At 57.0% G+C, this 22,695-nt stretch overlaps 1 protein-coding gene across 3 annotated transcripts in view; it reads right to left on the bottom strand.

Annotated features, from left to right (window-relative positions):
• Window positions 1-1,640: 1,640 nt before the first annotated feature.
• The window catches only part of LOC107324632 (receptor-type tyrosine-protein phosphatase V-like), a 27,875-nt gene continuing 6,820 nt past the window's right edge, over window positions 1,641-22,695 (bottom strand). The window contains exons 5-41 of one of the 3 annotated variants that reach the window (XM_032449286.1): window positions 22,138-22,407; window positions 21,459-21,725; window positions 20,258-20,530; window positions 19,445-19,705; window positions 18,681-18,953; window positions 17,931-18,200; window positions 17,373-17,636; window positions 16,727-16,999; window positions 16,252-16,521; window positions 15,738-16,007; window positions 15,099-15,371; window positions 14,123-14,395; window positions 13,603-13,875; window positions 13,170-13,265; window positions 12,674-12,943; window positions 12,259-12,537; window positions 11,963-12,097; window positions 11,643-11,853; window positions 10,197-10,264; window positions 9,883-10,009; window positions 9,466-9,513; window positions 9,244-9,337; window positions 8,873-8,963; window positions 8,648-8,724; window positions 7,777-7,911; window positions 7,511-7,633; window positions 6,781-6,941; window positions 6,367-6,502; window positions 5,911-5,990; window positions 5,198-5,285; window positions 5,008-5,098; window positions 4,567-4,640; window positions 4,343-4,477; window positions 4,127-4,249; window positions 3,851-4,008; window positions 3,242-3,377; window positions 1,641-2,078 (exon numbers count right to left, since the gene is read on the bottom strand). In XM_032449286.1, coding sequence (XP_032305177.1) covers window positions 2,022-2,078; window positions 3,242-3,377; window positions 3,851-4,008; window positions 4,127-4,249; window positions 4,343-4,477; window positions 4,567-4,640; window positions 5,008-5,098; window positions 5,198-5,285; window positions 5,911-5,990; window positions 6,367-6,502; window positions 6,781-6,941; window positions 7,511-7,633; window positions 7,777-7,911; window positions 8,648-8,724; window positions 8,873-8,963; window positions 9,244-9,337; window positions 9,466-9,513; window positions 9,883-10,009; window positions 10,197-10,264; window positions 11,643-11,853; window positions 11,963-12,097; window positions 12,259-12,537; window positions 12,674-12,943; window positions 13,170-13,265; window positions 13,603-13,875; window positions 14,123-14,395; window positions 15,099-15,371; window positions 15,738-16,007; window positions 16,252-16,521; window positions 16,727-16,999; window positions 17,373-17,636; window positions 17,931-18,200; window positions 18,681-18,953; window positions 19,445-19,705; window positions 20,258-20,530; window positions 21,459-21,725; window positions 22,138-22,407 — 6,503 coding nt within the window. In that variant the 3' untranslated portion in view covers window positions 1,641-2,021. Of the gene's footprint in view, window positions 2,079-3,241; window positions 3,378-3,850; window positions 4,009-4,126; window positions 4,250-4,342; window positions 4,478-4,566; window positions 4,641-5,007; window positions 5,099-5,197; window positions 5,286-5,910; window positions 5,991-6,366; window positions 6,503-6,780; window positions 6,942-7,510; window positions 7,634-7,776; window positions 7,912-8,647; window positions 8,725-8,872; window positions 8,964-9,243; window positions 9,338-9,465; window positions 9,514-9,882; window positions 10,010-10,196; window positions 10,265-11,642; window positions 11,854-11,962; window positions 12,098-12,258; window positions 12,538-12,673; window positions 12,944-13,169; window positions 13,266-13,602; window positions 13,876-14,122; window positions 14,396-15,098; window positions 15,372-15,737; window positions 16,008-16,251; window positions 16,522-16,726; window positions 17,000-17,372; window positions 17,637-17,930; window positions 18,201-18,680; window positions 18,954-19,444; window positions 19,706-19,849; window positions 20,211-20,257; window positions 20,531-21,458; window positions 21,726-22,137; window positions 22,408-22,695 lie in introns of those variants that run through there. The other 2 variants (XM_032449287.1, XM_032449288.1) reach the window with 2 other exon arrangements.

Below are 22,695 nucleotides of genomic sequence, written 5' to 3'. Positions count from 1 at the left end.
AAGCACCCCACTCCTCACAGAATGCTGCCAGAGCTGGGGACAGTCCCAGGCTGTGACAGAGGTGAGGGTCACTGAGCCATAGGGCTGCAGGCTGCTTGCTGTTTTCAGCAAACCACCAGTGTGCCTTCTGCCCCATGGGCAAACTGTGCCCTCTGTTTGTTCCATGCTATTTCAGGGGCTTGGTATCACCCCAGCTTGTCTGTTGGCCTCCAGTCCCTGCTGCAGCCCATGAGATACTGGCTGCTCATTACTACTGCCACAACTGAGTCCTGCTGGGCTGCACGCTGGAGAGGGCAAGGGGGCCACAATGCCAGGGGTGCTGCAGGAAAATAGGCAGTGCCAGGGCTGGGTGGTAAATGCAAACCCTTGCAAGCAAGCAGAGAGCCCCAGTGCCCAGGGTCGGGGGCCTGAAGCTGTGGCAATCTCAGCATGCATAAGAGTAGGGTGTAGAAGTGAGCCTCAGCACTGATCCCATTTGACTGTCCCAGGAGAAGCTCCCCCTCCAGTTCAGATCATCCCATCCAGCCCCAGTGCTTCCAGGATGAGAGTGGTTCAGTGGCTGATGAGTGAGGAAGTTGGAGATCCACGAGCTGCACTGCCTGTGCTGTTATGGCTCAGGTGAAGGGGGAGTGAGCAATGGGCATCCTCACAGTGCTGCATACAGCTGGGGCAGTCAGCCCAGAGTATCATGGAGGTGCTCAGCAATGCCTCATTACAGTGCTGGGGGAAGATGCTGCAGCTGCTGGGCTCTGTACCTTGGAGGGACACATAGCAAATAGAAGAGCTGTGGGATCCTGGAGCTGAGGTGCCCAGCAGCCACCATGGCCCCATGGCTGTAGATGTGTGCTTGGGGCCCTGCCCTCCTCTTGCTCAGCAGTGCTAATGCAGAGATCCCCTGCTACGGGAGCAGGAGAGGCTCAAACAGAAGAGGTCCTGCTTGTGTCTGGGGTCCCGGCCTCTGCAGGGGGCTGAGGGAGGAGGATGGGAGTTGCATGCTGGGGGACGCGGCACGGGGCAGAGCTTGCTGGGCGGCCAGCGCTGGAGGCTTTGTTTTGTGTTACTGTTTTGTTGTCTCTCTCTCCCACTCTGGGTTTCGTGGCTCTGAGCTTCAGGGCTGGAAAATTATTCATCCTGACCGCAGCTCCCACGACACCCTCTGGAAGCAGCTGCGGCTCCAGCAGTGGGTGGGAGGTCGTAAATTCAACATCGCCACTGCCTCAGCCTCCCAGCAGCTGGGATGTGAAGCACAGAGATGCAGTTGCACTGAACTCACTGAGTGAAACCTGCTGACCGACTTGCAGGACAATTCCCTGCCACGCGCTCGTCCCATCCAAGTCCCTTCTGGTCCCTCCGAGCTGTGCTGCAGTTGCAGCTGTCTGCAGGTTCACTTTGGCTGCCAGCTCTGCTTCATTGTCTTTGTGCTGCCAGATGGGATTGCTTGCTCCTGGACATCAGGAAGCCCTGCAGACTGCAGCATGCCTCTCCCACCGTGGGTTTCCCTTGGTTCCCTACAGCAAGCAGCTCCAGCAGTAAAATGAGCAGGCTGTGCATCAGCTCTGCCTTACAGCACATCCCTGTGCAAGGAGACCCATGAGAACTGTAGGAAGCTCCTGATGCAACACAGTAAGACAAGTTACAAGTGTGTTCCTTCCCAGGGCTGTTTATTGGCTTTACCTAATGCTGATCCATCAGCCCAGGCCACGCTCTGCTCTACATGCAGTGGTGCTGCAGAGCTCAACACTCCCCATGCTGGGGCTGCCAACTCTCCACCCAGTGCTACAGCCAGGTCAGGATCCTGGGCATCAGCAAGCCCAGAAAGTGGGCAGAGGGAGAGCATCCCACCCCCCATCCTCAGCAAGGCAGAGGAGCACTGCCTGAGGCTGCCCAGGAGTCCCCATGCTGACAGTGGGGTGACAGTGCCAGGTTGAGTCCCCCTCTTGCTGCAGGGCTCGTGCTGTGGCAGGAGCCACTCAGTGCTCCCACTCCGAGGGCAGGATGCTGCTGGGAAGCACCAAGGGGCCTTAGGTCTGCTTCTGAGTGATGTCCCGGATGCAGGTGTACAGGAACATGTACTGATCCTAAGCAAGAGAAAGAGGGTTCTGGGGTCAGGGCTCCAGCAGTTTGCCTTACTATTATGTAATTAACCAACAGGGTGATGGCCAAGCAGGATTCACTGTCCCAAGTGGTCCATGACTGCTCTGCACCACTAGAACTATCCAGAAAGGAAGCATCAGGCACAGAGCTCACCATACCACCCTCACTTCCTTCTGCTATGATGTTCTGCACAAACCACTCCAGAATGCCGCTGGGTTCCAAAACCCCTCAGAGAAGGGCTGGGGAAGGACTGACTCCTGGCAGGGCTCTGGAAAAAGCAAGCTGTGGGGAAAGTAAAGGGCTGAGCTCCATGCACAGAGCCCAGCGGCAGGGCAGCTGCTGTGGCTTGCAGTGTCATGGAAGCCAGAAAGGGGGTCGTGGGCCCCTGATCAGCTTGCTGATATGCTGTTTGAGCTGCAAGTCACAAGGAGCCTCTCCCTCCCCAGCAGCAATGGGCTCAGTCCAGCTGCATGGCCAGGGGAGCCAGATAGCCCACAGTGGCTGCAGTTTTTCAACGAGCCTGTTCTGATTGGGAAATCTGCAGTGACAACCTGGAGCACAGCCCTGGGGACATGTGCTTCAATATCCAGTGGTTACCCATAGCAGTGACTCAAAAGCTCATCTTCACCCCCGTGTGGTTATTAAAGCAAACCCATGTGACACCACCGGGGATGAAGGCAGCATCCCACTGATGGAGGATGCTGGCAGCCACACAGCACAGGGTTGGGGGTCCAGCCCTGTTTCCCCTTTGCTGGCCAGCATGGAGCATTGCCTGCAACAAGGTGGGGGGGCAGCAAAACTGCACCCACTCCGAGGGGCAGCGGCTTTGTGCATTTATGGGCACATTGTGTCCTGTTCAGTAAGAGCACTGCTAGAATACAATGGAGCTCTGGTGTCAGACAGCAGAGGCAATGCCCTCCTCCAGCTCCATGTGCGTGGTTCACATTAATGAAGGAAGCAATTGGTTTTTGCAAGCAGCTCTGCAGCTGGGAAGCCCCAGAGAGATCTGCCCCAGTTCTCCTGTCCTCTGAAGGGAGGGGTTCCAGGGATGCTGCATCAGCACGGCAAATGGAACTGTTGCCAGAGGGCATCTGTGGCAGCAGCACCCATCAGGAGAGCACACCAGTGTCCCCTCCTGCCCGCCTACCAGTGTGGGGGTCATGAAGCAGCAGCTTCTCATCAGCTGGAGGGTCACCCCATAGACATCCACAGTCCTCTCTGTTTTCAGCTGGTGCAGCAGGCAATCCAGGGCAATCAGTGTCCCCATCTGGTTCTCACCACCACTGCAAAGGATGGAGGATGGGGGGTCACTGGTGCCGTGTCAGGCTGAGCTGAGTCTGTGATAACTGCTCCAGGTGGCAGAGAGCTTTGAGCTGACCAAAAGGAATGGCAGCCCACAGATGCCATCAAAGAAAGCTGTAGGCACAGCCAACCTGCCCCACCAAGCAACAGGGAGATGTGAGGCACTAGGGAACATGGTTGGTGGGCATGGTGAGAAAGGGTGCTGGTTGGGCTGGGTCTTTTCCAACCTTTATGATTCTATGATGCTATGAGAGAGCATGGTGGGTGAACTGACAGTTGGATCTGATGACCCTAGAGGTTTTTTCCAACCTTACTGATTCTATGATACTCTCCACATGTCCCAAACTCCTCAGGCCATTGGTGGGGGCAGAGCCTTACCAGTGGAACTGGAAGATCTTTAGGGCCCTTCCAGCCCAACTGTTCTACAGTCCTAGGACTCTATGACCCCACGTACCTGCAGTGCAGAAGGAGAGGGCTGGCCCTCTTCCTGTTGGGCACACACCGCCTGATGGCAGTGAGGAGCTCCACCAGGCTCTGGACATTTGGCTGCTCCTTGCTGCTCCACAACCTGTACAGGAACTGCTGCACCTGCTTCTCCTTTCCTTTTTTCTCCTGGGGAGACACAGAGCTGACACGGCTGATGGGGATGGCTGAGTTTGGATACAGCTCAGCCATGTCTCCAGAAACTTTTCAGCCTCCAGTACCCCAAAACAACCCCACAGAGACGTACGTGCTTCACTTTGAGCTGGATACACCTCCAGCCCGAGGCAGTCTTCTCTGTGCCACACTGGATGGTCAGCAGCTTTGTGCAGACTGAATCTCCCTCCAGTGGCCAGCACGTGTCATGTGGGACCTGTGCACAGCAGCAGTTTTGGTTCATGTTGACGGTGGACATCACAGCAGTCACCAATAGCTCTGCCATCAAGCAGCAGGCACAGTGCCTTACCTCCCCCACCTCCTGCCATGGCAGCAGCGTTAGGATGGTGTGAATGTCCTGCTCCCACACCAGCATCCAGAAGTCCTCCACAGTCAGCTTGTCAGGCCCCTGGACAGCCAGATAGTCTCTGCTGGAGCTGCAGCCCTGGGTGGGGAATGAGAAAGTCACTCTCTGGTGAGGGTAGAAAGGGAAGCCAGGCAGGGGGTGGGCTCTGCTGCAGGGGGCAGACTCACCGGGACACGCCACACCTGCAGACCTGAGAAAGGGCCCTGGTCCAGCAGGGAAAACTTCACTCTGGAGCGATCATCTGCAAAACAGGTGGGAGGCAGAGTGAGCTGGGGACACCTCCATGGGAATCTTTTTTCCCCCTTATACTGATTTGGAATACCCTATATCTTCCAAATTGTTCCCGTAGCCTCTTTTCCTTCCATGGTGCTCACCTGAGAACATTGCCTTTTCTTGGCCCTCCCAGCAGTTATAGGAGCTCCCATTTGTCTTCTCTCCCCAGAGCTGAACAAACCCACCCACCTGAGTGCCATGCAGCACACACTCTCAGTCCCCATCCACCCCAGAGCCTCCTGGTGGACTCATTCCCATGTGTCCAAGCACGTTTTGCACTGCATAGCACTGGTCCAGCCTGGTGGGAAGGGGCTGTGAGGTGTCACAGCACTTACATGGCAGGATGCTGGACGAGGGCCGTGCTTGCTGGGTGCCCAGTGATGGTGTAGCAGAGCTGGTTTCCTCCTTGGCGACCTCCAGGAGGGTCTGCCAGAGTGAAAGAGGGTGGTGAAAGCCATGAGCAGAGCAGGCTCAGGGGAGCAGGAGGGACCAGCAGTGCTCCCTGCTGTCTGGGGCAGCTCTCACCTCGTACTCCCTCAGGAAGCCCATGTTGGACTTCGCTGAGTTCTGGGAGTAGTGCTGTGCAAAGCTTTTCAATGGGATGGGGCAGGACCTGGGGAGAGAGGCTGGTGGTGAGGGTGAACAAATGCTGCGTCTGCAGGAGCTGAGCAAGGCTGAAGGCAGACCATGGCTGGGCTCGTGTATCTCCCCAGCCCAGCTCTGCAGCCCTCACCCTCATCCTAACCCCATTCCCAAGATGCAGCATGGGCAAGGGCATTCCATTTTGAAGGAAGGAGAACTTGGCCATAGAGATAGGTGTGTGACCTCCAGAAGTACACTCAGAGATGACAAGGTAGGTGGGCAAAGCCTAACCTGCTCCCTCCTCTCAGCCTCTGTAAGAAGGGACATTCAAAAGCCCAGCTGCCATGAGCCCCTCCAGCAGGAACCCATCTCTGGTGCATCCCATGGGCTGGGAATTCCCAGGCTGATAACCTTGCCTGCCCCAGGAGAGCTCTGCAGCAATTTGGTGTTGGCATAGCCCAGAAAACTGACACTGAGGAGGGGAGGACTGTTCTGAATTGGGCTCCCTGTGCTGCAAGGAACAACCAGCCCCAAGCGGACCCTTCTTAAAGCAGTGGGTAGGACAGCAGCTGGGTCACTCTGTCCTCCCAGCTCGCTGCCTTCAGGGCTGTGGGGCAGGATAGGGAGTGAGCAGGAGAAACACATCAGGCCCTTACGTCTCTGTTCCTGATAAACCCAGGAGTGGTTCCTCCAAGATCTTGTCCAGGATACAGCTGTGCAGGAAAATATACTGGGACTGGAAGACAAAGACAGACAGCAATATAGAGCAATCCAACACCATGCAGATAGTGAGAAGGGGGGTATGGCAGTGCCTAGTGGGCAGGGTGTGTCCAATATCTGTGCCCCCCAGCCATAGCCCAGAGCCTTGGTTAGCCCAGTCTCAGAGCTTCTGCATCCCTCCCCTGGGTATGTCATGAAGGGCAGTACCGCCTCCTTGACCCAACCTGGGGGAGTGGGCTCATCAGCTTGGAGGGGACACCACAGACCAGTGACCTGGTGTGGGCAAGAACTGCCTGCAAAGGCTCTGGTCCTTTGCTCTCTGGGCATCTGTCTGCCAGCCATGCATGCTTTTGTCCCAACGGGTCTGGAGAGGAGGGAGCAGAGGGTCTTACCAATGTCTGAATCATCTGGTAGCGGTTCATCCGCAGGGTGTAGACCACACCAAACATGTCCACCACCTTCTCCTGCTTCATCTGCTGCAGCAGCTGGTCCAGAGCAATGAAGGTGCCGCTGCGGCCCACCCCAGCACTGAAGGCACAGAGAGCACAGCTGGAACACTGCCTGACCCTGCGGCTGAGGTCCCCTCTTGGACACATCCCCCTCATGCTGTGCCATAGGGCACTGGCCCCAGCGTGGCTGAGGGCTGAGCATCCCCAGTTCCCCATCACTTGGGACTGGATGTCATACTGGAGACATGCAATCCCAGCTCCTAAGGAAGGAGACTCCATAGACCCTCAGTGCCCCTCGGATGTTGTTTTTCTCCCTGTATCCTCTCCCACCCATTGTCCCACAGAGCAGCTCCTTGCCTGCAGTGCACCAGGGTCGGCCCAGCATCCTTGGCACTCTGGATGTGCTCCCGGACCAGTTCCCTGAAGGCCAGAATGGACGTTGTGGACTCTGGAATCCCGTGGTCAGGCCATGCAGTGTAGTGCAGGTGGGACACGTGCCGTTCTGCCCGGAGACCCTCCTGCCATGGGGTACATTGATTATCAATGTGCATGGATATATCTACCCCACAGCTCCAGGAGCATACAGGGACCCCCAGAACACCCAGCTCCAGTCAGGGCCATGTCCACCCCACCTGTCACACTGCTGCATCCCTGAAGCAGCAGGGCACGTCCCATAGCAGAGACATAGCAAGGCAATGGGAAAGAGAGGGAAAGGATGAGTAAGAGGGGTGCTATGTGTTGGAGGTGTCTGTGCTATGAAGTTTAGGGCACAAACAATAGGAACGGGTTGTCCAGAGAGGTGGTTGGTAACCCATCCCAGCAGATCCCCAAGGTCAGGGCAGGGGCTCTGAGCACTGATGGAACTGTGGGTGTCCATGTGCATGGCAGAGTGGGACCAGGCAGCCTTCAAGGATCCCTTCCAAATCTAACCATTCTATGACTATGAGATGACTCCTCTGGGGACTGGGTCTTCTTTGAACCCTGCTGCAGGCTGGGAAAGGAGACTGCACCATCATCACCAAGGGGAAAAACCACTGCATTCCATGCAAACTCACAGCCCTCGATGGGTCCCCTGGTCCTTACTTACATGCCACAGCTTGAACTCACGCATGGTCCACTCCTCAGCGCTGCTGTGAGACAGCAGGTGAACCTGGACCTGCCCGTAGGAGACAGGGGCAGCTTCAGATGGCCAGTAGTGATCACATAGAACCTGGGACACAGGCAGAACAGGGTCACACTGGGGGCTGCCTCCCCCAGGGTGACCTCACAGCTCTCCCTGAGCAAGCCCAGCTCATGCTCAGGGTGCAGGCTGGGCTGGGGCTGGAGTGCCCACATCCAGCAGTGCAGACGTACCCGCCCGTTCTCCATGCACACTGTCAGCATGATGATATTGCAGACGTTCTGCTCCCACACCAGCCTCCAGAAGTCCTCGATGGTTTTCTTCAGGGGCCCTTGGGTGACAATGAACTCCTGTGGGGATGTATAGCCCTGAACAAGAGCCAGAGAAGAGAGGTTGACAAGTGGATGAGGCAGGTGTGTCCTGCCCTGGGACAGTCTGACCCTTCTCTGTCCTGCAGATGGAGAAGTACCCTTTGTCCTCAGCCCATGTGGGTACAGTTTCCTGGGCAGCTGACTTTGCAAGAAGCCAATTTCATAGGAAGTGTGTGCTGCCCAGCACGTGCTCTATGCTTTTGGAATAAGGAATGGCAGCCCACTTCCCCCCAAGCAGTTCCTTATTCAGCCTAACAAGGCACAGACAGCTCTGGGTCTCCCTTCAGCTCCTCACTCATTGCTGGAGGTGAGGGGAGCATGCAAAGTCCCAGCCTCCTCCATGCTGTCCCTTAGGCACACACATGCCCCATGGGTTCCCGTGTGTCCCACTGTTACCTGGGGACAGCCCAGGTGGGCACAGCTCCAGGGTGGTTCAAAATGCTTCACAGAGCAGAAGGAGAAAGAGCAGACAGAGACAGGACAGCAGGGTGGGAAAGGCCGGAAAGAGGACAGAGCTGAAGAAGAAAGAAGAAAGTCTTGCTGGTCTCCCCATGCTCATTCATGCTCTGCATTCACAGCACTTGCTATTAAGCAGTCTATCAACCTCTGCTAAAAGGCACCCCAACACCTCGCCACTGCCAGCTATGGTCCCAGCAGCAGCTCTTGCCCACAGCCCTCCATCCTGGGGTCCTGTGGCCACACTGCTATTTGGGGAAGGTGGGTGGGCACTCACAGGCACAAAGTTGGCATTGATGTAGTCCGAGTGCAGGTCATCCCCCAGTTGGCTCAACCTGACCCGAGAGTGATCGTCTGAAAGAGATCAGGTGTGTGAAACTGGAGGTGTGTATGAGACTGCTTCTCCCAGGAGATGAGCCAGGCTGCCCGGTGAGCCCACATCGGGGCACTGCAGCACAGATCATAACCCAGGAGGGTGCTGGTGGGAGCAAGGAGCACTTACAGGGCAGAACGTGTGGGTATCTGTTCTTGGAGATGTTGGCTGGTAGCTCAGCCCCCACCTTAAGCTGTTCCTTCCCAACCTCCTTCAGCTCCTGTGGGACAAACCAGAAGCCATGTCCAAGTGTCAGGGAGCTGCCAGCCCACCACCAATGGCTGCCTGGTGCTCCACGAGGCTGGAGAAGGACTCAGCCCTGCACAGGGAACTGCTCCACCGTTTACCCAGTATCACCAGTATCACCACTGGTACCCAATTTGAGCCACTGGTGGCTGACTAGCAACTGGGTCATGGCAACTCCCATTGAACCAGGCTGGATTGAAACAAGCTGTCTAGAGGGAAATTAAGCCCCATCTCTTGTAGGAGTCCCATCTCACCTCGAACTCCTGGAAAAAAGCCTGGTTCCCACTTGCTGTCTTCATCTCATAGTATTGCTTGAAATTCTGTATGGGGACTGGCCGGTGGACATTTCTGCATGAAATGAAATCCAAAAGTAAAGCTGCCTCAGCTGCTGGGAGGGGAGGGCAGCAGAGCCCAGCACTGAGCCACAGGGCAGCAGAGGCAGGCAGCGAGGGAAGAGCCCAGTGAGCAGCACCCACCTCAAGCTGTAGGTCACCATTTCCTGGGGCAGGCTGCTCTTCTGTGTCCTGGGAGCAAAACGTGGGAGCTGTCACTGATGCTGTCAGTGTGCTGTTTGTTGCTGGCCCACAGTGCACCATGAGCATCAGACACATAGCCCAGTGCACACACAGGGTTCTCTGAATTAACCATGGGCAGCTGCCGTCTGCCTGGTGCTTTTGCAGTCACAGAATATCTCAAGTTGGAAAGAACCCATAAGGATCTTTGAGTCCAACTCCAGGCTCCACACAGGACCACCCAAAAATCAGACCCAGTGGGTGTCCTGGCTGGCCAAAAGCTCCTTTTATGCCCTCTCATTGCTCTTCCCTACAGCCTGGTTGGGTCTCACTTGAGATTTTCAGCTGTGACCCATTGGGTAAGAGATGGCCCATCCTCACCTCCTCGCTCTGAGCTGCTTCCAGTAGACCAAAGCAAAAATAGCAGTCAGTGTCAACAAAAATCCCACAACGATTCCAGCTATTATTGGCACTGGGAGCGGAGCTGTGTTCATGCTATCTCCAGCAGCTGGAATCAGAAAGAATGGACAGAAGTAGGAGCCAGTGTGCTACTAGACTTACTCCATTTATTTTACTTACTACAGCCCATGAGCTCCCTCTGGCTTACTATTAGTTAACTGCTAATATAATCTCTAACCTGCATTGCCAGGTAGGGAAAACGAGAGAGCAGATGGGAGACAACATCCCCATCTTACCTGAGAATGTGGTGAATGACACTGCAGGGGTGACAGGGTCGTACTTGGTGAAGGCAGCAATGCTGAACCTACGGCAAAGCAGAGCACAGTGCTCACACACTGAGAGCCAGAGGAACCGGGGCACCGCAGCTGGGGGGTCCGAGCCCCACACAGACCCTTCCCCATGCCCAAAGAGGTGTCTGGGCATCCCGTTCCCCCGTGGAGATCTGCCCTCCTTCCCAGCTCCGCGCATAACCAGCTTCCTTCTCCAGCAGGTGCCCTACGCACAATGCAGCGCTTCCAAACGCACCTCCGGATTATAGCAGCTGCCTGTGGGATGCAGGGTGAGCGCCCTCTGGCAGCGCCCCAGACCCAATGTTGAGAGCAAATGGAGACACGGAATGAGGTAAAGGTTTGTGGATAAATAGCTCAGAGATAGGAAACAAGCTTTGGCTGTCAGAGAAATGAGCAGCCAGGGACATCTGAATTGCAATGTGCTGCTAATGATTAACTAGAAAAACAATAGTTGATTGAGGATATCTGTTCTCCAGGGCAGCCAAAATGAAAGCTGCCAGCTGTGATGAGGTGCAAAAGCATCTTCCGGCCCTGAACAACGGAACTATTCTAAGTGCTTGCTATGCAACCATGGGTGGTGTAATGACACGGTGCCTTAAATGCCTCCCCACAGAAAGCTGATGACAGACAGCAGGGGAGCACTGGGGAGCACTGAGAGTGAGTACTGCCTGGAGCCTGGGACAATATCTGGGGGCAGAGGGGTGTCCTGCTGCGTTTGGCATCGCTCTGAGGCAGTGCACTGTAAGGCAAATCCCTGATCACAGCAGGGTTGGAGCAGAAATCTGGACCTGAGGCTGCAAGGGTTAAGCAGCAAGGGTTAGTAATGAGGAACAGCCACATTGGATGGGCAGCCAGCATCAGAACTCCTGGATCAGTTGGATGCTTTCCTGTGTCAGCTTGAGGGTACAACACCCCAGTGTGTTTGATGAGTATGGGATGGCAGTGCATCACAGTGCAGTTGTACTGCTGAGCATGACAGCACAGCGCCTCAGGAGAGCAGTGAAGCACTGCCAGCTTCCATGATCCTGCTCTGCGGGTGGGATTTCCAAGGGAATGGTTCTCTTGAGCTCCCAGAACTCTCATGACAGCCATCCTTGCTGTCAGTTCCTTTAGAATGGAGAGCCACAGTCCTCTAGAATCTGGAGGTCCCCTTTGTCAGAGGGATGCTTGGGCACATGACCCCTATTAACCAAGGACTGAAGAAATGACTCTTTGTTCATAGTCAGCCTTCTCTTTCACTCCTTTTCTCCTTACCCACTGACACAGACATTCCCCCCTTCTGCCCACGTGGCAGAGCGAGCCCTGGGGGTTGCTATGAGGGCAGGGTGGACTCACAGCCACCTTGCACGGATCCTCCTGCAGCCCCTCAGGACAGAGGCTGACATCTCTCACCTGTACTGCTCGTTGGCTTTCAGCTTCCCATTGCACATTGCCCGGGTCTGGCTGCACTCCTCTGTCCCCATGGGCACTCGCCAGGTTTCAGGGGATCGGGTGGAGCTTGGGTGGAAGGGATTGGGGATGAGCACAGCCAGGTAGGAGTCCTCTGTCCCATAGTAGTGGTCATACCACGTGCTGGACATGATGTCCTGGGTGGGCCTCAGCACTGCAGGGCAATGCACACAAGGTGATGGTGGCACAAAGTGCAGTGATGTCCAGGGGACCCACATCCCTTTGGGGAGCCGCTGCAATTCGGAACACACAGGGCCACTTACGTGAGTCATTAGTGGTAGCAACAACTCCGTAGTACTCGATTTGGCCATTCTCCTCACTGAACAGGTCAGATGAAATGATGACGGTGGAGCTGGCCTCTATCTGGAAGACTTCTGCTCGCAGGGGTGGGGGGAGGGCTGCAAGAGGAACCAGCCTGTTAGCACATCCCTGCTCACACAGCACCACCGCCCAGAGCACTGCCTCCATGCAGGACTGCACTGAGCTCACAGATAGAACAGATCTAATCAGCAATACTGGCTGTCTTCTACTGGGCTGTGTGGGGAGGAAGGGGACTCACCCTCTGCTGTTGTGTTGCAGAGCAGAGTGACAGCCAGGCTCTTCATCGCATTGATGCCCACAGTGCTCACAGCAATTCGGTACGAGGAGTTTGGCTGCAGCCCCTCCAGGCTGGCCTGGCTCATGGGAACACTCACAGAGTGCTTGGGGGTGGGAGGGTCATCTGAGAGCCCCTCTGTCACCACCTCATAAGCTTCCACGTCTCCAGGAGAGCCGCTCCAGTTCACAAAAAGGCTCCTCGACTCTGGTAGGCAATGCACGTCCTCCACTGGGTTTGGCTCTATGAGTGATACACCCACGGATAAGAGAGGTGGGGTCACCTTACTGATGGGGTCTCCTTATCTCCCACCAAGAAAACCTGCTGAACCCAAAGTTTGATGCACACACCCCCCCAGCCCCAAGCTGTGCATACCCACCCATAGCCACTGCCAAGGGCTTGGTGCTGCTCCAATAGGGCCCAGCCACACAGCTCAGGGACACAGAGTAGTTCCTGCCTGGGGTCAGCCCATGCAGGAGGTGCTGGAATTGCCCCTTGGTGAGCGCGTGCTGCCGTGGCAGTGAGCCGTTCCGGGGGTCCCGCAGCCACAGCTGGCAATCGTCCTGCTGCCCAGGGGCACTGCCCCAGGAGATGAGCACTGTGCTGTTCCCCTCCACCACCACAGAGAGATTATGAGGAACTGAGGGGGCTGCAAAGGAAACCACAGCTGTTAGTGGGACAGCAGGCACTGTCTTGCGCTCTGCGGAGATGTAAGCAGAAGATGGGTAATGTGCAGGGAAGCTTCGTATGCTCTGTGATAACACTGCTGGCTGCCACTATGAGAAATGGCTTTCAAATGGCAATGGGAGGACATGCAGAGTGATGAGCATGAGCAGATGGCTTCCTCCTGCCAATTAGCAAATTTCGTTAGCGACCTGCCTGAAGGGCTCTGCACATGACTCCCAGTACCCTGCAGGGCTGGCTGAGCGTGGGAGCAGAGACCTCTGGATCTCCCAAGCAAAGTGCAGGGACTGTGGGGATAAGCACATGAAAAGACTTATTGTGCTTATCTGCCATTTCCACATTCCTGAAAATAATTAAAGAAATAAAAGAAAGAAAAAAAAAAATAAAATAAAGCCCAGCTTCCCCATATTTCCCATGCCAGGAATTTTCTGAGTGCCTGTGAGAAAGGCAAGTGGGGGTGGTGGGGTACCCAAGGGCAGTGCATTGCCTGCTCTCCTCCATGGCCCCCGGGGCATGATCCCGCTGCTGCAGCTTCCAGGCAACATCCCCAGCCCCATCCCTGACCCCTGCCCCCCCAGCCCAGTACACTAAGCCTCGTGCAGCCCTGCAGCCCCCACTGCTCACTTGTCCAGTCGCTGATGTTCCCCGCAGAGGCTGCATAGGGCCCTGCCACAGAGACCACCTCCAGTAGGTATTTGTGTCCCGGATCCAGGCCAGAAAAGGTGAACTTGCTAATGCCTTTCCCAACATATGTGCTGGCTGCCAACACACCCGATCCCGAGTGGTACAGGAGCAGCCTGTAACCATCGTGTCCCTGAGGTTCGGCTCTCCAGGACACACTCAGCCTGTTGGGGTACCCCTGGTTTGTCATGTACACATTACGGGGTGCCAGGGGATCTGCAGAGACAAAGATGAGCATCACACATTAATGAAAGTCTGAGGACATGGCTCAGGCATCCCAGCAGTGTCATTGGATGGGATGCACTGCATGAGATGGGGCACTTCACTGTGCTCAGCACCACAGCACTGCTGTGCCCCGGGGTTCAGGCTCAGGGTCAAGGTCTGCCATAAGCATCAGTGTGGCCATGTCCTTTGCTGTGACCCTCTCTCAGCCAAGGCACAAACTCCAAATCCAGCTACTCACATGTCCAGTTGCTGACATTCCCCGCAGGTGTCTGGTAGGACCCAGCTATGGAGGCCACCTCCAGCGAGTACTTGCTTCCTGGGGCCAGTCCCGTGAAGGTGACATTGTGGGTGTCTCTCCCAGCTGAAGCTGTGGCTGCTGTGGTGCCCAGCCTGGTGTGGTACAGGGTCAGCATGTAGCCATCGTGCCCCCCAGCTGCAGCCCTCCAGGACGCGCTCAGCCTGTTGGGGTGCCCGGTGTTCAGCAGGCGCACAGCAGTTGGGGGCAGTGGGGCTGGGGAGCATAAGACTTGATGTTAGGGACCAGACATAAGGCAGAAGGTGCTTGGTAGGACATCACACAGCAGGACCAGCGCTCCCTGAGGGATAGGATTTGCAGTGCCACTCTGGAACACTTCCAGCTTTCCTTGCTTCCATCCACTTTCTACCCGTGGCCCTCATTCCATCCAACTCCTACTCTCACCCTGCTCTCTGTGCCCACCTACCAGCTGTGTGTACCCATCCTCCAAAAGAACTGGCACAGGACTAATCCAAACCCTGCCCAGCCCTAAAAGCCTTCTGGGTGAGCACAGGGGCTGATCAGTCCACCTCCAGAGCAGAGATTTGTTCTCCTGGGAGGAAGAGTGATCAGCCTCTTCTACTGCCCTGATTCACAGAGCCTTATGGTAATGTGATTTCTGTCTGCAAGAGGAGCTCAGCAGGAGTGCATACAAATCCCCGGAGGTGCAGGGAGATGGGGCTGTTTGGGCAGGGGGATATCCCAATGTGGGCACAGCTGGGGAACCCTGCATGTCATCAGCACATACTTGTGCAGCCCTACAAGGCAGAATATCCCTGTGTCCATGAGGACAGCAGTGAGCCCATGCACTGCGTGTTGCACCCATCCACACCTCCAAAGTCACCAGGGCCCCCTGTAAACTCTCCAGGTGGTGCAAACCTCCCACCCCTCTGCAGAAGAAATTCCTCTGGGCACTCACATGTCCAACCACTGACGTTGGGTGCTGCTGTCTGGTACGGTCCAGCTGTGGCACTGACCTCCAGGGAGTACTTGTACCCTGGGGCCAATCCCATGAAGGTGACATTGTGGGTGTCTCTCCCAGCTGAAGCTGTGGCTGCCGTGGTGCCCAGCCCGGTGTGGTACAGGGTCAGCATGTAGCCATCCTGCCCCCCGGCTGCAGCCCCCCAGGACGCACTCAGTCTGTCGGAGTGCCCGGTGTTCAGCAGGCGCACAGCAGTTGGGGGCAGTGGGCCTGTGGAGGAGACAGAAGTTACTACCAGGAGCCATGTCTGGGCTGATGGAGGGGAAGCTGTACCATCATGGAATCCTTAAGGTTGGAAAAGTCTTCTAAGATCAACAATCCAACCCCAGCTCACCACACCGTACCCACTGACCACATCCCTCAGTGCCACATCTCTGCACTTCTGAACACCTCCAGGGATGGTGACCCCAGCACTCCCTGGGCAGCTGTGCCAACACCTGACTGCTCCTTCTGAGAAGAAATGTCTCCTTCTATCCAGGCAATATAATTATGTGGGAGGAAGAGGAAGGCAGAATGGCCTCTGAAACTAACTGGGAATGGTGGAGAACGCAGCTGCAAGAAGAGCACCGTACTCACGTGTGCAGTGGGTGAGGTTGGAGGTGCTGGTGTGGTAGGGCCCAGCTGTGGCTCTCACTGCCACGCTGTAGAGGGTGCCGGGGTTCAGGCTGTGGAAGATGTGACTCCTGGCACCCCCACCCAGCACTGCATGTCCGACACGGTGACTGGAGGCTGTGTCATACAGCTCTGCCACGTAACTCTCTGCTCCTCGCCCCATGGCTGCCCAGGATGCCCGCAGTGCTGAGGCTGAGGGGCTGCGCAGGGTGAGGTTGGTAGGGGCCAAGGGATCTGAAAAGCAGGAGGGAGAGAGTCAGCTCCTGAGTGCCAGGGAGGGAAAGGATGGCCACCAGAGTTCCCACTGGAGGGAAGCATGGGGTTAGTGCACGTGGTCCGCAGTATCCCCAGGGCCTGCAGCTGGATGTGGCAGTGGAGATGGCACAACGGAGAGGATTTGGAATGGGGAAGGTGATGGTGGGCACTCTGTGGGGCTCACATGGGGGCTCTGGGGCACAACGCAGCCCCTCAGACTCACATGTCCATTGGGTGACGTTGGCAGAGGAGGCTTCCAAAGAGCCTTTGACAGCAATGACCTGCACGGCAAACCTGCTGCCTGCCTCCAGGTGAGTCCAGATGATGTTCTGGGTATCCTGGCTCACCGTCTGCACCCGATCTCTGCTCTGGGTGAGGCTGTGCAGGACAACACGGTAGTGGTCCCTCCTGCCGAGGGGTTTGTTCCACCACGTGTGGAGCTCAGAGGAGCTGCCTGGGTTGGTCAGGCTCAGGTTTGTTGGAGCAGCAGGAACTGCAAGGAAGGACAGACACGTGAGTCAGAGAGATCCAGTCCTGAACGTGCCACCAACTCCACGGAGCTGTTCTCTTTGCAGCACTTGGTGCAGGAAGGCTGCAGGAGGCAGCGCAACCCCCTGGTCTGGGTGGCAGACATAGATCTCCATCCCACAAAGAGCTCCTTGCAGCTCTGAGCCACCTGAGGGTGCTGTGACACTCACCTGTGCAGCCAGTGGTGTTCCTGGGGAGGGAGCGGAAGGCTCCGGCTACAGCCCAGATCCCAACAAGGTAGCATGATCCCGGTGTCAGCTGCGTCAGGGTGACATTGGTGCTGTCCTTCCCCACTTCCAGGTTTCTTGCTGGTGAGGAAGAGCCCTCCTCGAGCACGCTGAGCAGGTATCCGTCCCTCTGGCCTGGAGGGGTCTCCCAGTGCACAGCCAGAGCCCAGGCAGTGCCCACAGGGCTGGTGGACAGGGAGAGTGGAGGTAGTGGGACTGTGTGAGAGAAACAGAGTTACAGGGGCAGGATTGGGATGCCCAGGACTGACTCCAGCTTGGGAATGGAGCTGGGAGCCACAGGACCACGAGCTCCCATATGCTGCCATAGGAGTGCTGAGAGCTGCAGGGTGCTCCCGGGTCAGAGCCATCCCCGTAGGATGGGGCCATGGTGGTGGCCATGTTCCCTGCCCCAGGGTGCTCACGGTGTGTCCCATTGACCCACTGGGACCAGGGTGAGTGCAGGTCCCAGCAAGAGCCAGGAGAGAGGCACTGGGGAGGTTGAGGGGCTGCAGAACAGCCTTGGGGGTCTCCCTGTAGCTCCCAGCCCCTCACCAGACATGGGACATGGGCAGAGGGGCTCCTTTCCTACCTGTGTAGCCGATGGCAGTCTGAGAGGAGATACGATGAGGCCCAGCCTGAGAAATGATCTCCACTTGGTACTGGGAGCCCGGCACCAGTCCCTCCAGGTCAAGGTGGGTGACACCATGGGGCACAGACACGTTCCTGATGATGGACTCTGCCACCAAGAGCTGTACCAAATGCTCCCTGCCACCACCTGACTCCACCCAGCTCACATGCAGCTCCTGCGGTCTCCTGCCAGGCTGCACGCTCACATTAGCCAGAGACAGTGGATCTAGGAGGAAACACAGAACCGAGATCTGTGAGATGGTGGAGGAAAGCAGCTGGATCGGACCCAGCCCACATCCAGCGAGAAGTGGTGATCATGGCCAGCACACTGTGCACGATGCCCATACTGGTGTGCAGGTGGGCACAGAACCCACAGCTCCCCAGAGCTCCCCAGAACTGCTCACACAGCATCACCGAATGAATGGCTGAGGTGAGAAGGGACCTCTGGAGGTCACCTGGTCCGTGCAGAGCCACCTAAGAGTCACTGCAGGTCCTGCAGGCAGTGCCACCCCTCACTCACATGTCCACTCGGTGGCAAAGTGTGACGAGGATCTGTAGGGGCCGGCGAGGACGGAGACCTTCAGGAAATACTGCACGCCAGGGGTCAGCCCCAGGAAGGTGAAGTTGTGGATGTTTGGTCCCACTGAGATGTTCCTCTGCATTGGATGGCTCTTGCTGTAGAGCTGGAGGTGGAACTGGTCCACGTCTCCTGCAGCCTTCTCCCAGAAGGCCGAGAGTCCCAGTGGGCGCCGGGTGTTGGTCAAGGTGACACCGGATGGAGCCAGTGGGTCTGGGGGGTGCAAGAAATAAGGGAGGGCAGTGGGGTAGGGGCTGTGATGGGGACATGGCATGGAGGATGAGTTGCAGCCCAACAGCATCAAGGGGAGGTGGGTGCAGGACAGTTGGCTGCAAAGAGGGTCCTATGCTGTTGTGCACTTCATCATGGGTACCCTCAGCTGCTTGTTCCCAGTCAGGTCATCAGCACTGGGAAATTAAACCCTACATAGCATGAACTTCTGCTCTGTGGCATAGGAGCAGGACCCCACTTGGTGTGCTGGGTACCCATCAGCAACACATTCCATTCTGTGATGGGTTTCTCCTGCACTGAGGGCTCTTTTGCTTCCAACATGGCCGAAAGTGTCTCTGATTATCGTCCCGCCCTTCCTTTGTCTGCCTGTCCATCCCCCCATAAATGTTCCACTCCCTGCCCTCTCTGGCCAGGCCATGGCTGCCATCTGCAATAGTGTTGGGGCAGGCAATGCACACTCACATGTCCAGTCTGTGGCTGACCGCATGCTGGATCTGTAAGGCCCAGCCATAGCAGCCATCTCCAGTGTATACTGTCGCCCAGGGACCAGGTCCTCAAAAGTGACATTTGTCCAGTTGTTCCCCACAGACACATTTCTGACCCACTCCTGAGATCTGCTCTCCCAGAGGGTGCCCGTGTAGCCAGTGCTGCCAGCAGGTGCTGCTCTCCAGGCTGCTTGCAGAGAGGTGCTGCAGCCCTGATTGCTGAGCGTCAGCTGCTCCAGGGGCAAAGGATCTACGAGAGAAGGTATAGAGCCACTGAATCTGGGTCACCTGCAGAGGTGCAGCCCCAAATGTGCTGGGATGGAGCCCCTTCCCTAGGAACATCTACACCACGGTGGGTCAGTGTGCCACCAGCATCCCTGCTGACAACAACAGACCAGTTTCGCTCAGAGACTGGTCCAGCACAGAGCCCAGACTGGAGGTGTTGAATAAGGAAAGGTGTTTCAGGACACATCCAGCCCAAGCAGTGCCACCAAAATGAAGCCAAAGTAGGGGGAGAAGGGCATTGGGCTCTGCTGAGCCTCGTGCTGGGTGGCTGAGACACAGATGAGGGTCAGACACATCCAGCAACACCTCTGCCTTCCTCCTGAGCCTTTTGCCTTTTAAATAGGTGAGGTTGCAAACAATCTCTGCTATGTCATGCCCCAAGGAACAACGTGTGGGAAACAGGCAGGATGCAGTGGGACCCCCAGGGCTGGCTGCAGCAAGGGCAGAGGGACTCACATGTCCAGTTGGTGATGCGTTGGGGCACGGAGGTGTAGGGACCAGCCACAGTGCTGACCTCAAAGGTGTAGAGGGTCCCAGGATGGAGGCCCTCATAGGTGACGTTGGTGGCACCTCTGAGCAGAGAGCTGTTCTTCACGGGGAGCTCTGTGGGGCTGAGGGCCACCATGTAGCCCTCTCCCATGGCCTCCTCCCAGCTGGCTCGTAGGCTGGAGGGGCTACCGTGGCTGGACAGGCTCAAAGCAGATGGTGGGAGCGGCTCTGCAAGGGACAAAGGTGGGATCATGCATGAGGACAGGGTCATGTGCATCAGGCAGTAATTCCTGAATCAAACACAGGGAGGTGGGGCTGCAGAGAAAGCCTCTGCTGCTCTCAGCTCCAGGACTGGCTGAGTGCCCCACTCACTGTTCCAGGCTCCAGTCCTTCTTCCAGGAGTGGCAGCTCTGGGGCATCTGCCAGGACACTGGCCATGGCTCCATGTCACCCAGGAGGGGCTGGGCATAAGGAAGATGCTGCTTTAAAGGTGTTGGTGGAGATACACTCCACTAGAGCAGATGCTGGGAGCAAAGGGAGGAGAGCCCATAGCTTACAGGCTTGGTTGGTGCCTGCCATGACCTGGCACAGCTTTGCCATGGATCTCTGAGTCCCTTCTCACGAGGAAGAAGCAGCGCAGCAGATCTTGCTGCTCCGAGGGCCAGGTGCCGCTGTATCACACAGCCCCACCTCTGCTCCCACAGCCCTATTTGCAGGAGCTCAGCCCCTCTGCAGGGCACCCGAATGGCCCAACAAGACACGCTTCAGCTTTCTGCTTACGTGTCCAGGCTGCCACGCTGCGGGCAGAAGCCCGGTAAGGCCCAGCCACCGCTGTCACCTGCACAGAGTACTGCTTGCCAGGACTCAGCCCATGGAAGGCAACGCGGCCATTGTCTCCCCCGATGGAGATGTTCCTGGTGGGAGCACCACCTTCCACCTCCCGAAGTGTCACCAGGTAGAAGTCCCTCTGTCCTGCTGGGATGATCCATTGAGCCTGCAGGGAGCTCTGCTCCTCCGCGCCGCTCAGCGTCACGTTGGTGGGGCTCAGGGGGTCTGGAAGGGAAGAGGATGGGGTCAGGATGATGGGGTGTACAGATCCCCAGCCCCAGGGCTTGCTGTGTGCTGTAACGCAGGGCTGCCAGCACCAGGGTGTTGGGCACAGCAGCAATGCCTGCTTGATCAGAGGGGACAGACAGCCGTGTGTGCAGGTGCTGTGCAAGGACCCCACAATTGCCTGACACACCCCCAGCCTCATTCCCACTGCCTTATCCACATCCAGCCTTCAGCATCCTATAGGAGCGTGCCGTTTCCAGTCCCCACTGCAAACATTCCTGCTCAGTCTTAGGAAATTCCTAAGGGGCCCCTCATCTCCACGGGTGTCCTGTTACGACCTCACTGATATTCTCAGGATCTGGCCTGGATGGAGCTCCTGTCTGGGCTGCGTGTCTGGATCTGGCGCTGTGCAGTCGGGTTGGTCAGACAACTGCAGGGACTGAGTCAAGCCCCACAGCAGAACCAAAGCAGCTGGGGGTGTGGAGCTGTTCCAAAAGCTGAGCTGCACAGTCAGCAGGCTGCAGCTGCCCGGACTGGCAGGCAGAGCAGGGGAGGGCTGGAGAGCATTGCTCTTGTCCAGGACTTGGACTGCGCTCTGCATTTTCCTCATGGTTTCCTGGTCTGAGAGAGCAAGTCTGAGGCCAGAGCTGCTCCCAGTGCTACAGCCACTGTGATGGTGGTGAATGGTCCCTTCCAACCTAAGCTGCTATGGTTCTACAGTTCTATTCTGACAGCAACCAAAGTGGACCACAGGCTGCCTGTCCCCTCATCTACCATCATGGCTCCCCAGAGCTGCATCTCAGGATGGCTTTCCACCCTATGCAGCCAGAGCTTTGGCACATTCACATTTGCACTCAGAGTCTGGATCTGAGAAAGCCACAGCCACCAAGGTCTCCCCAGCGCCCCCAGCCCCCATTCCATTACTCACATGTCCAGGCTGTGGCATTGGGCCCATCCATAGTGTAGGGCCCAGCCACAGCGCTCAGCCCCAGCCAGTACTGGGTGCCAGGCTGGAGATGCTGGAAGCTGTAGCTGGTGAGGCCTCTCTTGGCAGATAGGGTCTTGGTCACTGTCTGGGTGTGGAGGTTGCGGAGCACGAGGTGCAGCCAGGCAGCCCCCCCTGCACTCACCCAGGTGGCAGAGAGGCTGGTGCTGGAGCTGGGGCTGAGCTTCAGCTGGGTGGGGATGGAGGGTGCTGAGGGGAAAAAGTGAGAATGGGCTGTGCATAAGCATGCTGGGGGCTGCCATCACTCTCCACTCTCACCAGGGTCTCCCACTCCACCCTCGGCACTGTCATAGGGGCTGCAGATTCCCCATGTCCCTTCCCAGGTGAGTTGGCCTTGTGGGATCCCTCCATGCTTTTCCAGGCTGCAGGGCAGCCCAAATAATGCAATATTTGTGCAGTTAGACTTGGTGACCTTTGAGGTCTTTCCCAAGCTTAGTGATCCCATGTCTCTATGAAAAGCCCCCAGCTCTTCCCCATCCTCCACAGACTGCCCATTCTGAGCTGAGATCCTTGTCCCCTCCTCCACCAGCCCATGTGTTTCATCCCTTCCTTCCCAAACCCTTCATCCTGCCATAGGACAGGCACACCCACCCCTCCCTACCTGTCCACTGGTGAGTACTGGTGCTCGCCTGGCTGGCCCCAGCCAGCGTGCTGACCTTCAAGGCATATTCACTGCCAGCAGCCAACCCGTCAAACAGGAACGTGGTGGTGTTTGGTGGGACGGATGCATTTCTCACCAGCATCTGTGAGTCGCTGTGATACAGGGTGAGCTGGTAACCATCCCACTGCCCGCTGCCGGCTGCCCAGGAGGCGTGCAGTGAGGTCGGGCTGCCGCTGCTGCTCAGACTCAGGTTGCGGACTGGAGAAGGACCTACATGAGTTACAGCACGGATGGGGTTGGAGGGTTGTCCTGCTGTCATGCTGCCTGGGAGCTGATGGGATGGGGCTTTCTGCAAGTGAGGTCCCGCCAGATGGGTCCAATCCACTATGCACAGCTCATCTGCTCCCTGCCAGCCCCCTGTCCTCCCACCAGCAGCGTGGGCTGCCCCAACCCCACTCTGTCCCTTTGGGTCACTCTGTGCAGTGACTGAATAGGGCAGGGAAGCTTGGCCTGGGACACCATGGCTATCCAAACACATCCCTTCTCCTGGCCATGCTC

Source organism: Coturnix japonica, chromosome 26 (genome assembly GCF_001577835.2).
Source record: "Coturnix japonica isolate 7356 chromosome 26, Coturnix japonica 2.1, whole genome shotgun sequence".
NCBI lineage: Eukaryota > Metazoa > Chordata > Aves > Galliformes > Phasianidae > Coturnix > Coturnix japonica.
This window is presented reverse-complemented; position numbering and strand designations above follow the sequence as displayed.